Source organism: Rhinolophus sinicus, linkage group LG02 (assembly GCF_036562045.2).
Source record: "Rhinolophus sinicus isolate RSC01 linkage group LG02, ASM3656204v1, whole genome shotgun sequence".
NCBI classification, from domain to species: domain Eukaryota; kingdom Metazoa; phylum Chordata; class Mammalia; order Chiroptera; family Rhinolophidae; genus Rhinolophus; species Rhinolophus sinicus.
In genome coordinates this window covers 158110175-158122328 of record NC_133752.1, presented here as the reverse complement: position 1 = coordinate 158122328, position 12154 = coordinate 158110175, and the positions used below count along the sequence as shown (strand labels likewise).

At 40.9% G+C, this 12154-nt stretch overlaps 1 protein-coding gene and 1 long non-coding RNA gene across 5 annotated transcripts in view; one reads left to right on the top strand and one right to left on the bottom strand.

The window, feature by feature from the left end:
• The window catches only part of CPNE8 (copine 8), a 180472-nt gene extending 174813 nt beyond the window's left edge, over positions 1-5659 (bottom strand). For 3 of the 4 annotated variants that reach the window (XM_019736511.2, XM_074325839.1, XM_074325840.1), the window contains exon 1: positions 4524-5127. In XM_019736511.2, the coding sequence (XP_019592070.1) occupies positions 4524-4660 (137 nt within the window). In that variant the 5' untranslated portion in view covers positions 4661-5127. Of the gene's footprint in view, positions 1-4523; positions 5128-5643 lie in introns of those variants that run through there. The other variant, XM_074325838.1, reaches the window with a different exon arrangement.
• On the top strand, positions 5122-9811 carry LOC141570121 (uncharacterized). The gene is made up of 2 exons (XR_012494018.1): positions 5122-5373; positions 8409-9811. It is a non-coding gene; the product is annotated as an uncharacterized LOC141570121 (long non-coding RNA).
• Positions 9812-12154: the final 2343 nt, after the last annotated feature.

The following is a 12154-nucleotide window of genomic DNA, read 5'->3' as shown; positions in this document are numbered from 1 at the left end:
TCAGATCCCTAGGAAGTGTAATCACCTTCAAGAGAGTACATAATCTTGTTAACAATCCTGTAATCCAATCCCCGTCTTGCTTTCTTCCACCTTCATGTAGTCTTCCTATGTTCCCTCCTTATTTCTAAATAAATAAAAGAAACTGCAAACTGTCATTCTGAGAGGCATTTTTCTCAGTCTGTTGAGATCTTGCTTCCAGGCTCATCCTCCGTTTGGCTCAAATAAACTCTTACAAAAATTCTCTACTGGATTGGACATTCTTACATAGACAACACGGGCACAAAAAAGACAAGAATTATAAAGCAACCATTGAAGTGGAGCTGTGTTTGCCACCCCAAAATATGCCTCTTTGGGGATAGTTATCATTTTAGACTGGTTAATTTTAAGAAACAGCAGACCTGGCAGAAGCTCTGAAAACCAAGTACAGCAGCCTTGAAGGGGGAAAAAAAATGTTTTCCTCCCCAACACTAAGATACTGGTACATACCAGATACTTTGGGAAAACAGCAGATTTTAGCTTGGGAGAGGAGACATAAGAGAAAACAATGTTTGACTTGAGTCTTGACAGAGCCCAAGCTAATCGAGAAAAGGGGAAGAGAGGAAGGGCCGTTCAGGGCAGAGAGAGTGGCATGTATATGGTCAAGTAGGCAAAAAGAATTTGGTCTACTAGGATGACAGCACCTGCCTTGGGGATGTGATTATTTGTCTTTTGCAGCCACATTTATCTGGCATAGGTTTTAGCATATAGTAGGCATGTATTTGTTAGACTTTGTTCAGTCACAGAACACATGTAAGGAAGTAGTGGACGATTAGGCAAAAGACTTACGGTCAGTCAGGTCAGAAAGGACTTTTTAGAATGCCCGATACAAAGTAGGTGCTCAATAAATCTCCACTTTGCACTCTTTCATAGACATTCGTGTTTAAAATTAGTTTTATCACCATTACAGGATTATTGCTGTGAAAGGATTTACATAGGCTAGCTAACCCATAATGTCTAGAACCACAGAATTCTCTCACTGCATTTATAATTACTAATTTCTCAGAGAAAATGACAAAAACTATCAAAATGATGTTAGAAATAGTGCAACAAACCAAGGTCCCAGGGAAAACAGGAAATCACTGCATATTATTTTTCTCATTGTTTTTACCTCATTCTAATTAATCTGTTTTCAGCATAAAATGGGAATGCTATAGATGTTATTTTCTGTTTCTAAGGTTATCATTTCAGCTATAGACATTTTAATAAGGTAACCCAATTAACTTAAAAATCTATTAACTAACATAATAAAGAAAAATTAATGTAAGAACTAAATAATGGGTAGGAGGGATACCAAAGAGTAGGAGCTGTACATAAATCCAGCAAGAAAGGTATACTTGTCATCCTAACACACCAAATTTGTAGCCACTACACAACCTCTATGTACACAGTCACTTCTCTAATGTAATCTGCCCATTTGTCTTGTCTCCCCTCAAGCCCCATCGCTTGGTAGTATACGGCAAACACTCTGTTCCATAATGATCTGTTCCCTCCCTGTGCGTGAACCTCATCTTTGAATTTAGTCCTACATTATCTTGTTTTATGTCATTTTTATCTCCCAACCAGACTTTACATTTTCAGAGAACTTCTCTTGCATTTCTCATGGAGAATGGCATAATGCTAGATATATAAGAGACACTCAAACACTTGGTGAGTGAATAGACTAAATCATTTCCAGAAACTATGTTTAGCTTCTAGCTTCAATTGTTGATTTTCTCACCTCCCCACAGAATGAAGATGAAAATGTCATAAAGCTTTTAAAAAGTCTTAGACTGGGGACAGTGAAAGGCGATTATCAAAAGGAATTCTATTACGGAGTTTCGTGTTTTTTTCTTTAAGTTTATTAGTAAACTTAGTTTGTTAGTAAAGTATGTGGTATGTAAAACTGAAAACAACAAAAGAACAAGACAAACAAATGAGGAAATAAAAACTCACAGACATAGACAATAGTTTAGTGGTTACCAGAGGGTAACTTTACTAACAATTGTCACCTGAGTTGTTTTATAAGTGTCAGCAAATCATCAGAGGGCTCTGATCAGAAAGGCAAGGGATTTTTTTTTTTTTTTTTTTCTCTGCTTGCCCATTGTAAGGCTGAGGTGCCTACAATTGGTGTTGCTAAGTGAAATGCCCACAAACATCCTAGGATATATGCTCTTGATGAACATCAAAGAAGAAAGAGAAAGAGGGAACAGGTGTCTCAAGGCTGCTTTAACCTTGTCTTCTTTAACCAATTTATTGAAATTCAAAAGAGAAGGACTATTTACAGAATTCCAAAACTGAATCATATATGATACATTTATTCAATAAATACTATTTCCAATATCGTAACAATAGCTAACATTCTGAACACTTTCTTCTGTGTGATATGTTGTATAAGCACTTTTCAGACATCCTCTTATTAAACTCTGACAACACTCTCTATATAAATACCCTAATTCCCCACATTTTAGAAATGAAGAAGCTTAAATTAGATAAGAACTTGCACCAAGGTAACAACATGAGTAAATCACAAAGCCAAAAGCTGTAACCAGGTCTCTTATGCCAAAGCCCAAAGAACACCAACATCTAGGATTACAAGATTCAATTCTCAACAATATAAGTACAATAAGTACTTGGGTTCCCTTTCGGGACTTTATTTTTTCTATTTGAAAAATTCAAAATAAGACACCAAATCCATGGTATGAAAAAAAGCTGGAACAAGGGGATTTGCAGGGTCTGAGGTAACAAGGATAAAACAAACTGACTTAAAGCCAACAGACTTCAGGATTTCCAACATACTCATAGCAAACAAGCATCCAAACAAACAAACAAAACCCCTGGTTAAATGTGGACCCTTGGCAGAAAAACCAGTTATATAATTTTGCTAAAGGTATAATCACCCTAAAGCGCTTATGGGAAATTCAGATTTAATTTATAACGTATTTATATTCATTCCATGTACAGGCCATATGCCATTCAGACTTTGCAGGATGTTCCACAGAGGACAAGAACTCCAGAAAATGCTATTATTGTAAGACTTTGGCTATGCATTATCTGTATATCTTAATAACCTCCCTCTAGCACCCAAAGGTAGCTTCACAGACAAGAAAAAGGCCTAGGAATTAATGTTGAAAAAGAGTTTTCCACACAGCTTCACCTGTTCAATTGACAGAAAGAAATCTCTGGCCGCACGCAAAGCAGTGGCCACAATAAAACAAGAGCTTAATGTTTAGCTATCATTATCAGCATTATTGTTTCCACAGTTTGAGGTCAGCAGTAAGAGGAATCAAGCCATCCCGGGATATAGTTTCAGGGATAGCTAATGGCTATTCTCTAGCCCCTAATTAACACCGCTGCTGAGGTGGTTGGTGCTTAAATTTCCACCCCCTCAAAAAAAAAAAAAAAAAAAAATCATTCCTTTGGCTTTAGATTTTGTCTTGTGAAAAGGCAAAATCAAGTTCCACTGGTTGATAGCACTTTAAGCTTCGAGGCTTATTTACATGGAAGATTCCCCATGTTTATCAGATTTCTTTACAGCAAGTTTTACCAAGGAAAGGAAGAGGAGGGTTTGAGGGCATTAAAAACAATCTTGGGGCAAAAGTGGACAAGCAAGAACAGAGTTTTCCAATGAGACAGATCAAAGTATGCAAACAATGGAGTGGGCTCTGGAGTCAATATTATAACAGCAAAGTCTCCCTCTCCTTCTGTTGCCATTAGCAGTTTAGTGTATGCTGTTCAGCTACTCAAAATCTTCTGCGATATAGCAGATATGCTGCTTTATTTACAGGGAAACCGACCCAAAGAACGTCAGACAAAGGAGTTTGAAATTTATAGTCAGGGTGAAATTTACAGGCAGGGTGTCAGTTGTTACAAGCATTCATGTGTGTCTACTTGCTGACAGAAAATCGTGACTTCCCAGATTTTAGGAAAGGCAGATTCCTCTGCAAAGAGGACTGGAGCCGAAAGCTCTACCTATCAGCCGTGAGTCAAAAAGCCTGGAAGGGTGGGGGCAAGCTGGATGACTCCAGGAAGTGGGTGGGGAGGAAGTTGCCGAGGTTTGAGCCAACAGTGACAATAGCAGGTTTGCCTAGTAGGGGGTGTCCCGGGCCACTGCGCGCAGCGGTCACATGCGCTTTTGGCAATACTGTCCGATTTCGATTCCCGTCATCACCGGTACAGCTCTGGTTTGGGACGTAAAAAGGGACCGTAAAGTGGGCAGCAGCAGGGGTTTCCACCACTGAGTCACAGCCCAGCTAACTTTTACAGCATTTCCCAGAAAGAAAACAGGAAGTCTCAGTCCCGCAGCCCACCACTCGCTTCTAGTTTCTTTTAACCGCTCTCTGCCACTCGACCCGGGGTTGACTCCAGACCCACAACTGGAGTGTCTCCCATTCATTGCGCAACTTCTCACCCGCGCAAAACCTCGGTGAATCCCAAGCGTTTGCCAAGCGCTACCAACCGGGCAAATGAGAGGGCAGGAAGAAGGAAGGGAAAGGCTGCGTCCTCACCTGCAGGACACGGTCACCTCCACCCGCGTGGCCGGGATGGCCGCACTCAGCTGGTTCAAGTCCCCGATGCCCGCAGTGCTGGTGTACCGGCTGTCCATCTTGGGTGGAGGAGCCGTGGACTTGTCCCGCGCCCACATCCAGAGCTCAGGCCGACTCAGGGTTCCGAGCCCAGCTCCAGCCAGACGGGGATAGGGGTTGAGGGTGGAGGCAGAGGAAGGAGGAGGAGGCAGTTCGCTGGATGGAGGAGGGAGGAGGGAGGAGGACCTCCGAGCAGAGCTGCGAGGGAACAGCGCGAGCCAGTCCCGCCAGAGGCTGAAGCTGCCAGGGAAGTGGTGCACCGGGCTCCCGGCTTTCCTGCTCCCTCTTTGCAGGATGCAGCTCCAGAGAGGGACACTCCGTAATCCTTTTCTGGCTCTGGGAGTCCGGCTCCGCGAAGCCACACTGCAGCCTGGAGGGATAGGTGGCACCAGACTCAGACCGTCTAGGAGACCGAGTCCTGGCCCGCTTTACGTGCGATTTGGGTTTTGTCTCCGCCTCTACACACCCACACCCGCCTGCTGGGCCAGGACTCTCATGTCAATCATGTGTGAACGGGAATGTCACGCAGTTTCTTCGCCCGGGTTGGAAGCTGGAGGTGTGGGCGCTTCTGCCGGTTCCTAACTCCCGTATAAGTGCACCCCTCTCCACCCTGTGCTGGTCCTCACCTCCTCCTCGGAGCCCACGGAGGTTCCTCCCACTATGCCCTCGGGCAGATGAACCGGGTCCCTGCTGCTGAACTGCCCACCCTCTGCCACTTGAAGGTTGGGGAATATGGGACACGAGGACGATATCCAACCTTCTGTAAGCGGAGGTAAAGTGACAGATCAATGTATGGGACAAAACGGGAACAGGGTGGACTCTAAGGTGGGGGAAAAAACTAGGATTTAAGGAAGTCATCTGGTTTCCCTCTTACCTCAATTCTTCGGAACATGGGGGAGGGGTCTAATGGTGACATTCCTCCTACAGTCAGGGCTCCTCTGAGCCCTTACGTTTACAAATGCCTGTAAGTCCTACCCTAAAACCCTTAGGTCACAACCCTACAATGCCCCCCCCCCTTACCCCGACTCCCACCGGGCAACACCTGAATGAAATTGGACGGGTAGAAGCAGAGGAACGGAATTGAGGACCGCGTTTGGTAAACGGGATTCCGGGGCAGCCAGACCAGTGCCAGGGTGCCGAAGCCGCAAAAGCATAGGGAGGTACCCGCCGCTCCCCTCCCTTGCAGCGTCTTTTATTGCCGGCACCTTTGCTCCGGCCTTGCCCATGCGCCTGCGGGTCCCCGGTGCCTTCGCCACCAGGGGGCGATCGAGAACAGGACGTAGTGTAGGGCAAATACCGACAGGAGAGAGGGGACGAGTTTCAGCCTTTTTTTAACGCGCCAAACACGGAGTTTACCACCTTGTAGGACTAACTCAGGGAGGAACAGTTTTCATAAGTGAGGACCTGCCATACGTGGTAACATTTAAGTCCACTTGGACCACCTGCCTAGAGAATTTACATAGTTGCGGGTGAGGATGTGTAGGCAGAGTCTTGTGGCTTCCCAAGTATCCTTCCATGTTTCATTCTTGGTGTCCTTTCCTGATCTCCCCACACATCACTTGTCACCCCTTAAGTCCAGAGGTTCTCTGTTTCTCTTCCTCTTTCCCTATCACATATTGAACTGTAGTTTATTGCTATTTAAAAAGTCCTAAAACTCCAGGTATTTCTTATTATTTTGCCCAAAATGAATTTGGGGGAAGAGAGTTACTGTATTTTTTAAAGCTAACTAAACTTTTATAGAAGCCTACCGAAGAAGTAAAAGTTGAAAGCTTTAAAATAGTACTCAACTCATAGAACCTTTACTTCTTATGCTTTCTACTTTATTGAGCTGTAATGATATATAATAAACTGCACATATTTCAAGTGTACCACTTGAAAAATTATGATGCATATAGTCATGTGAAGCCAAAACAACAATCAAAATAATCTTGCAGGGACCCTGGTCCCGCTCCCCGTATAAGAACACAGGATATGGTGAGGCCAAAAAGGAACACTAACGGAGCCATAGATAGGGCTCATACCACTATATTCCCGCTGGCTGCTGGGTTGGAGACACAGGAAGCAGGAGCTGCAGGACCTGCAACCTGCCTTCCACTTCTCTGCCAACCAACCAACCCCTTGCTAACTGCAATCCGCGCTTGCTAGCTCAGTCACGGCAGTTATATCAGTGGCCAATGGCTAACTGGTAACAGCTGATGGCCACCCAGCCACAGTGGATGGCCATCTGATTACAGCTGATGGCCGTCTAATAACCAAGCCAGCACCTTTCCACGTGAGGCCGAGAGCCTGGAAACTACTCTCTGGGACTCTGTCCCCACACCATTCTATCACTCAAAAAGTTTTCTCATGTCTCTTTTGTAATCACTCCCTCCTTTCATCACTAAAGACAACCCTCTGAGCAACCACCTATATTCTTTGTATCACTATAGATGAGTTTGCATTTCTATAAATATATATAGTATATGGAATCATACAACATGTGTTATTTTTTGTGTGGCTTCTTCCACAGAGCAAAATTCTTTTGCTAATCATCTATCTTGTTGAGTACATCAATACTTCATTTCTTTTTATTGCTGGCTGGTATTCCATTGTATAGATGTGTCACAAATTGTTTACCTATTCATGCATTGAATGTTTAGTTGTTTCCAAGTTTGGGTTATTACAAATAAAACTGCTATGATCATTTATGTACAAGTCTTGTACATAATATATACTTTCATTACTTTTGGGTAAATTTCCAAGAGTGGAATAGTTGGGTCATATAGAATGTGAATGTTTAACTTTTTAGGAAACTGCTAAAGTGTTTTCCAAAATAGCTTTACTATTTTTCGTCCCCACAGTATTATACCGTGTTTCCCTGAAAATAAGACCTAGCCGGACCATCAGCTCTAATGCGTCTTTTGGAGCAAAAATTATTATAAGACCCAGTCTTATTTTAATATAATGTAAGACTGAGTGTTATATAATGTAATATAGCATAATACTGGATCTTTAATTAATTTTTGCTCCAAAAGATGTATTACAGTTGATGGTTCGGCTAGGTCTTATTTTCGAGGAAACACGGTATAAATTCTAGGTGCTCCACATCCATACTAACACTTATTGTTGCTAGGCTTTTAAATTTTAGCCAATCTAACAGATATGTAAGGTTAATGACTAATGATGTTGAGCATATTTTCCTGCCTATTGGCTATCTGTATATCTTCTTTGGTAAAGTATCTGTTCAAATATTTTGCTCATTTTTATTGAGTTTTATTATTTTTGAGTTTCAGAGTTCTTTATATATTCAATAATCATAAGTTCATCATATTGAAGTAAGCTTTAAATGATAAAATTTCTAAAGTATATTCAAACTGTTAATATAGTCAGCACATAAAGAACTACAATTTTAAAAAATAATTTTTAATAACCTAATAAATATCATGAATTATGATGTCTGTTTCTTTACACTTTTATTTTAGAGAATTTTTCATAAAAAATTTATTTATATTCATTAAAATTGATTTAAATAATATAAATGACTTTAAAATGTGCTAAAAATTAAAGCTAGATTTCATTTACTAAAATTTATAAGCAGCCATATTCACCAAGTCAGTGATTCAGTAACATTACTTAAATGTTTACTATGAACTAGGCACTGTGCTAGATAGGGGGTAAAGCTCCTTCTGGCAAGGAGATGTGTGACTGGGTAGAGATTATAGTGAATGAATCATTGAGTTCTTTAGTATTTCTCAGATTTTATTATTCCACAAGATTAGAGACGATCTCAGTTTGTAAATTAAATTGCCACTGTCCATTATTTTTCAGAAGCATTTATTTATAAAAGAATCAGCTAGCCTGAAGAGCCTTACAATATAAGGACAAAGTTCATTTACCTCATCTGGCAAGTGCTGTATCAGCTCATGCAGAAATCTAAAACAAATTGGACTGAGCAGTTCTTCAGGCTATAGCTACATCAGTGGAAAATTTGCTCTGTTGGGCCCACGAACTATTCCACCCCAACACAAGTCAGAAATACCAGCATTGCCATATGCTCACCTTCAAAATGTCTTCAGGAAATCCAAAGAAACAGATAACTATGTCATTATTTAACCTCTATGGATAGCTATATAATCAATTTAACTACTTAACCTGCTCTATAAAGGTACAACTTATAAAATAAACTTATATAATAGCAAAGAATGGACTAACTGTTTAATTGTTGGGAAAATGCAGCTGAGTGAAGACATTTTGATGAGTGTTTGTCATGCAGGGTGTCATGCGGGGTCTCAGCTCCTGCTCCCCACATAGGAACGCAGGATATGGTGACGCCAAAAAGGAACACCCACAGAGCCATAGATAGGGGGTTCATACCACTATAGTCTCATTGGTGGCTGGGTTGGAGAAACAGGAAGCAGGAGCCACACTGTTCGCAACTCTCACTGCACTACTTGCAGGTTCAGCCACCATCTTCTTGCTAGCCCCCATTTTTCTGCTTGCGTAGCCACGGCAGTTATATTAGGGCCAATGGCTCACTGGTTACAGCTGACGGCCAACTAGCCACAGCTGATGGCCATCCAATCACAGTTGATGGCCATTTACTACCTGAGCCAGCACCTATCTATGTGAGGCCGAGAGACTGGAAACTGCTTTCTGGGGCTCTGTCCCCACACCATGTGGTCCCTGAGTCTTGCTTCTGATACTTTGTGTCTCAGCTGAAGAAGATGAAGTCTTCAGGGGAAATTGTCTACTGTGGTCAGGTATTTGAGAAATCCCCCCTACGGGTGAAGAACTTTGGTATCTCGCTGCACTACAACAACCGCATTTGCACCCACACATGTACCCGGAGTATGTGGACCCGACAATCACCGGTGCATCACCTAATGCTGTCGAGATATGAGGGCCAAGCACCACTCCCGCGCCCACTCAATCCAGATCATGAAGGTGGAGGCGATAGATCGCAGCTAGCAAGTGACACCAACCTGCCGTCAAGCAGTTCCATGACTCCAAGATCAAGTTCCTCTTACCCTATTGGGTCCTTTGTCGCCAGCACAAGCCACACTTCACCACCAAGAGGCACAGCACCTTCTTTTATATTCAAGGCCTTCCTGTCCCTGGGTCTGCCCAAGTAAACTCCTTGAGAAAACAACAAAAAATTATAACAAATGTAGCAAAATTAAGATATGTTCTGAATAAGTGTCCAGAAACATTAAATCCAATATTCTAATCAAGTAACACCTTTCCAAAGGTTCTTGGATGGTTATTTTGGTAAACTTATTCTCAAGCAAAAAAATTTTTTTCTGTTTGATAAGTAAATTTTATACTCAAGGGACCACTTAGAATACAGGATGCTTTCAATTTCAGAATTTCATACTTAATATTTAAGCATATAAAAGAATGTTTCAAATTATGTTTTGAAAGTCTTGGGTTGGTTTTAGTAATACTTGTTTTTCCATTATCACAGAGTCATTTGGTTCAACACTGGCTGTTCAATAAAGAGATGCCATAAACTTGTGGGGGTTGGGGGAAGGGTGGACCAGGAAAGTGGTCAAACTGAGGTTAGTTATCTTACTATGACTGAATCTTTTTTTAATGATAACATTTTAGTTATTTATTGCTGTGTAACAAGTCAGTCCAAAATGTAACCACTCAAAACAATAATGGTTTTACTTTTTTTCATGATTCTTTGAATCAGCAATTAGGGCAGTGTTTGGCCAGGCAGTTCTGCTCCAGGTAGTGTCAGTTGGGGTCATGCACATGGTTGCATTCAGCTGGAGGCTGGCTGGCCTGGAAAATCCAAGAAGTCTTCATTACCACATCTGGCAGCTCAATGCCCTTCCTTCAGGTGGCTTCCCTGGTTTCTCCTCATTCAGTAGTCCAACCAGAACTTCACAGCATGGTGACTGGCTTTCCTAGAGCCAAAGCAGAAGCTGCCAGGACCTGAAAGGCTAGGCCTGGAACTAGCACAGTGTCACTTCCACTGGTTTCTGTTTGTCAAAGCAAGTCATATGGCTGGCCCAAATTCAAAGGGGACAGGGGAGGTGGCTGGGTTGACTTAAAGAGTGGAGAAACATGTACAAATTGGAAGGAAGGCATTGAAAGTAGTCATCTTTGGGGACTACCCACTAAAAATAGTCAATTCAATTAAGACTAAAATAATTATATATTCCTCATTTTTTTAAAATCCCACTGATCTAGTTTTTCCACTACTTCTAATTTGTTCTGTTTGAGAAAATACATCTATATAAGGAACCAGACGTCTTGTAGCATACATTGTAATAAGAGCATAGTAGTAAGCAAGGATTTGTCTTTAAGAATGACTTGCTAAATATATGCTTAACGAGGAGGAAAAAATATAGAAAATATGAAGAATATGTTCCCTGCTTTAAAGCATCTTAGTTTAGAGTAAGATCCAGCATTAGCTTATTACACCAATAAAAAATATGAAGAGCAGGAAATAAACTGTGACTTATCTTGAGATCATGTGGTATAGACCGACGTGACTGATACTCAGGGAAAGACATATTAATGAGAAAGAATAATCATTAGAATTTTCCTGGGAAAATGGAACTTGACACTTTTCAATAATAAAAGGAAAGAACAGAGCAATGTAAGTAAGGAAATATGAGCAAATGTAGAAGTAAAAATCAGTATTGCATATGTTTGTACAGTAATGAGAAGACCAAACTCACCAGAGAAGAAGCGTGCAAATTTGGATATAGTGAGGTTATCTTAATAGACCTTGTAATTAGAGAGAGTATGTATAAAAGGAGAGTAAGCTAAAGTTATTCAATCCTGCCATGTCCAGAAAAGTAACCACAAGTCACAAGTGGCTATTTAAATTTAAATTAATATTAAATAAAATTTAAAATGAAAGTTTCTCGGTTGCATTTGTTACATTTCAAATGCTCAATAACAACATATGGCTAGTAGCTACTCTATTGTATTATGTAGATTACAGAACATTTCTTTCACACTGTAGAGGTTTATTGAACAGTACTGACAATCTATTCTACCTCCTAATATTTCTGAAATCTATTGAGCTTTCACTTCCCCTATGCCACTACCATTAGTTCAGTTTACTACCATCTTTTAGCTGGAGTAATGTAACATTCTCCTACCTTGTCTCCATGTTTCCAGTAATGCCCTGCTTCAATCGCATCCCCATCCTGCAGCTAGAATGAACTTTATACAACACTAATCTGGTCTTCTCAAAGTCCTGGCTAAATCACTCATGTCCTCTCTTTTCCTGGAATGTTCCTCTATGCCTCTTTACCTAACTAACTCTTTGCGTCCCAAGTTAAATGTTACTTCCTCAATGAAGCCTTCTCAAATACCTCTGAGCCTCAGTATTCTTATCTTTAAATGATACTAACATCTATAATACAAAGTTGATGAAAATTAATGATAATATGTATAACTCATTTAGTGTTTAGCACTTGAAATGAGAGTAGTGAGGATGTTTATGGTAATGATAATAATTTGGTAATGGTAGTTTAAACTCCCTAGCTCTATTTTGTCATGTAAGCTACCCAAAGTCAAATAATAATTTCAAAAATTACTTACATAGCTCA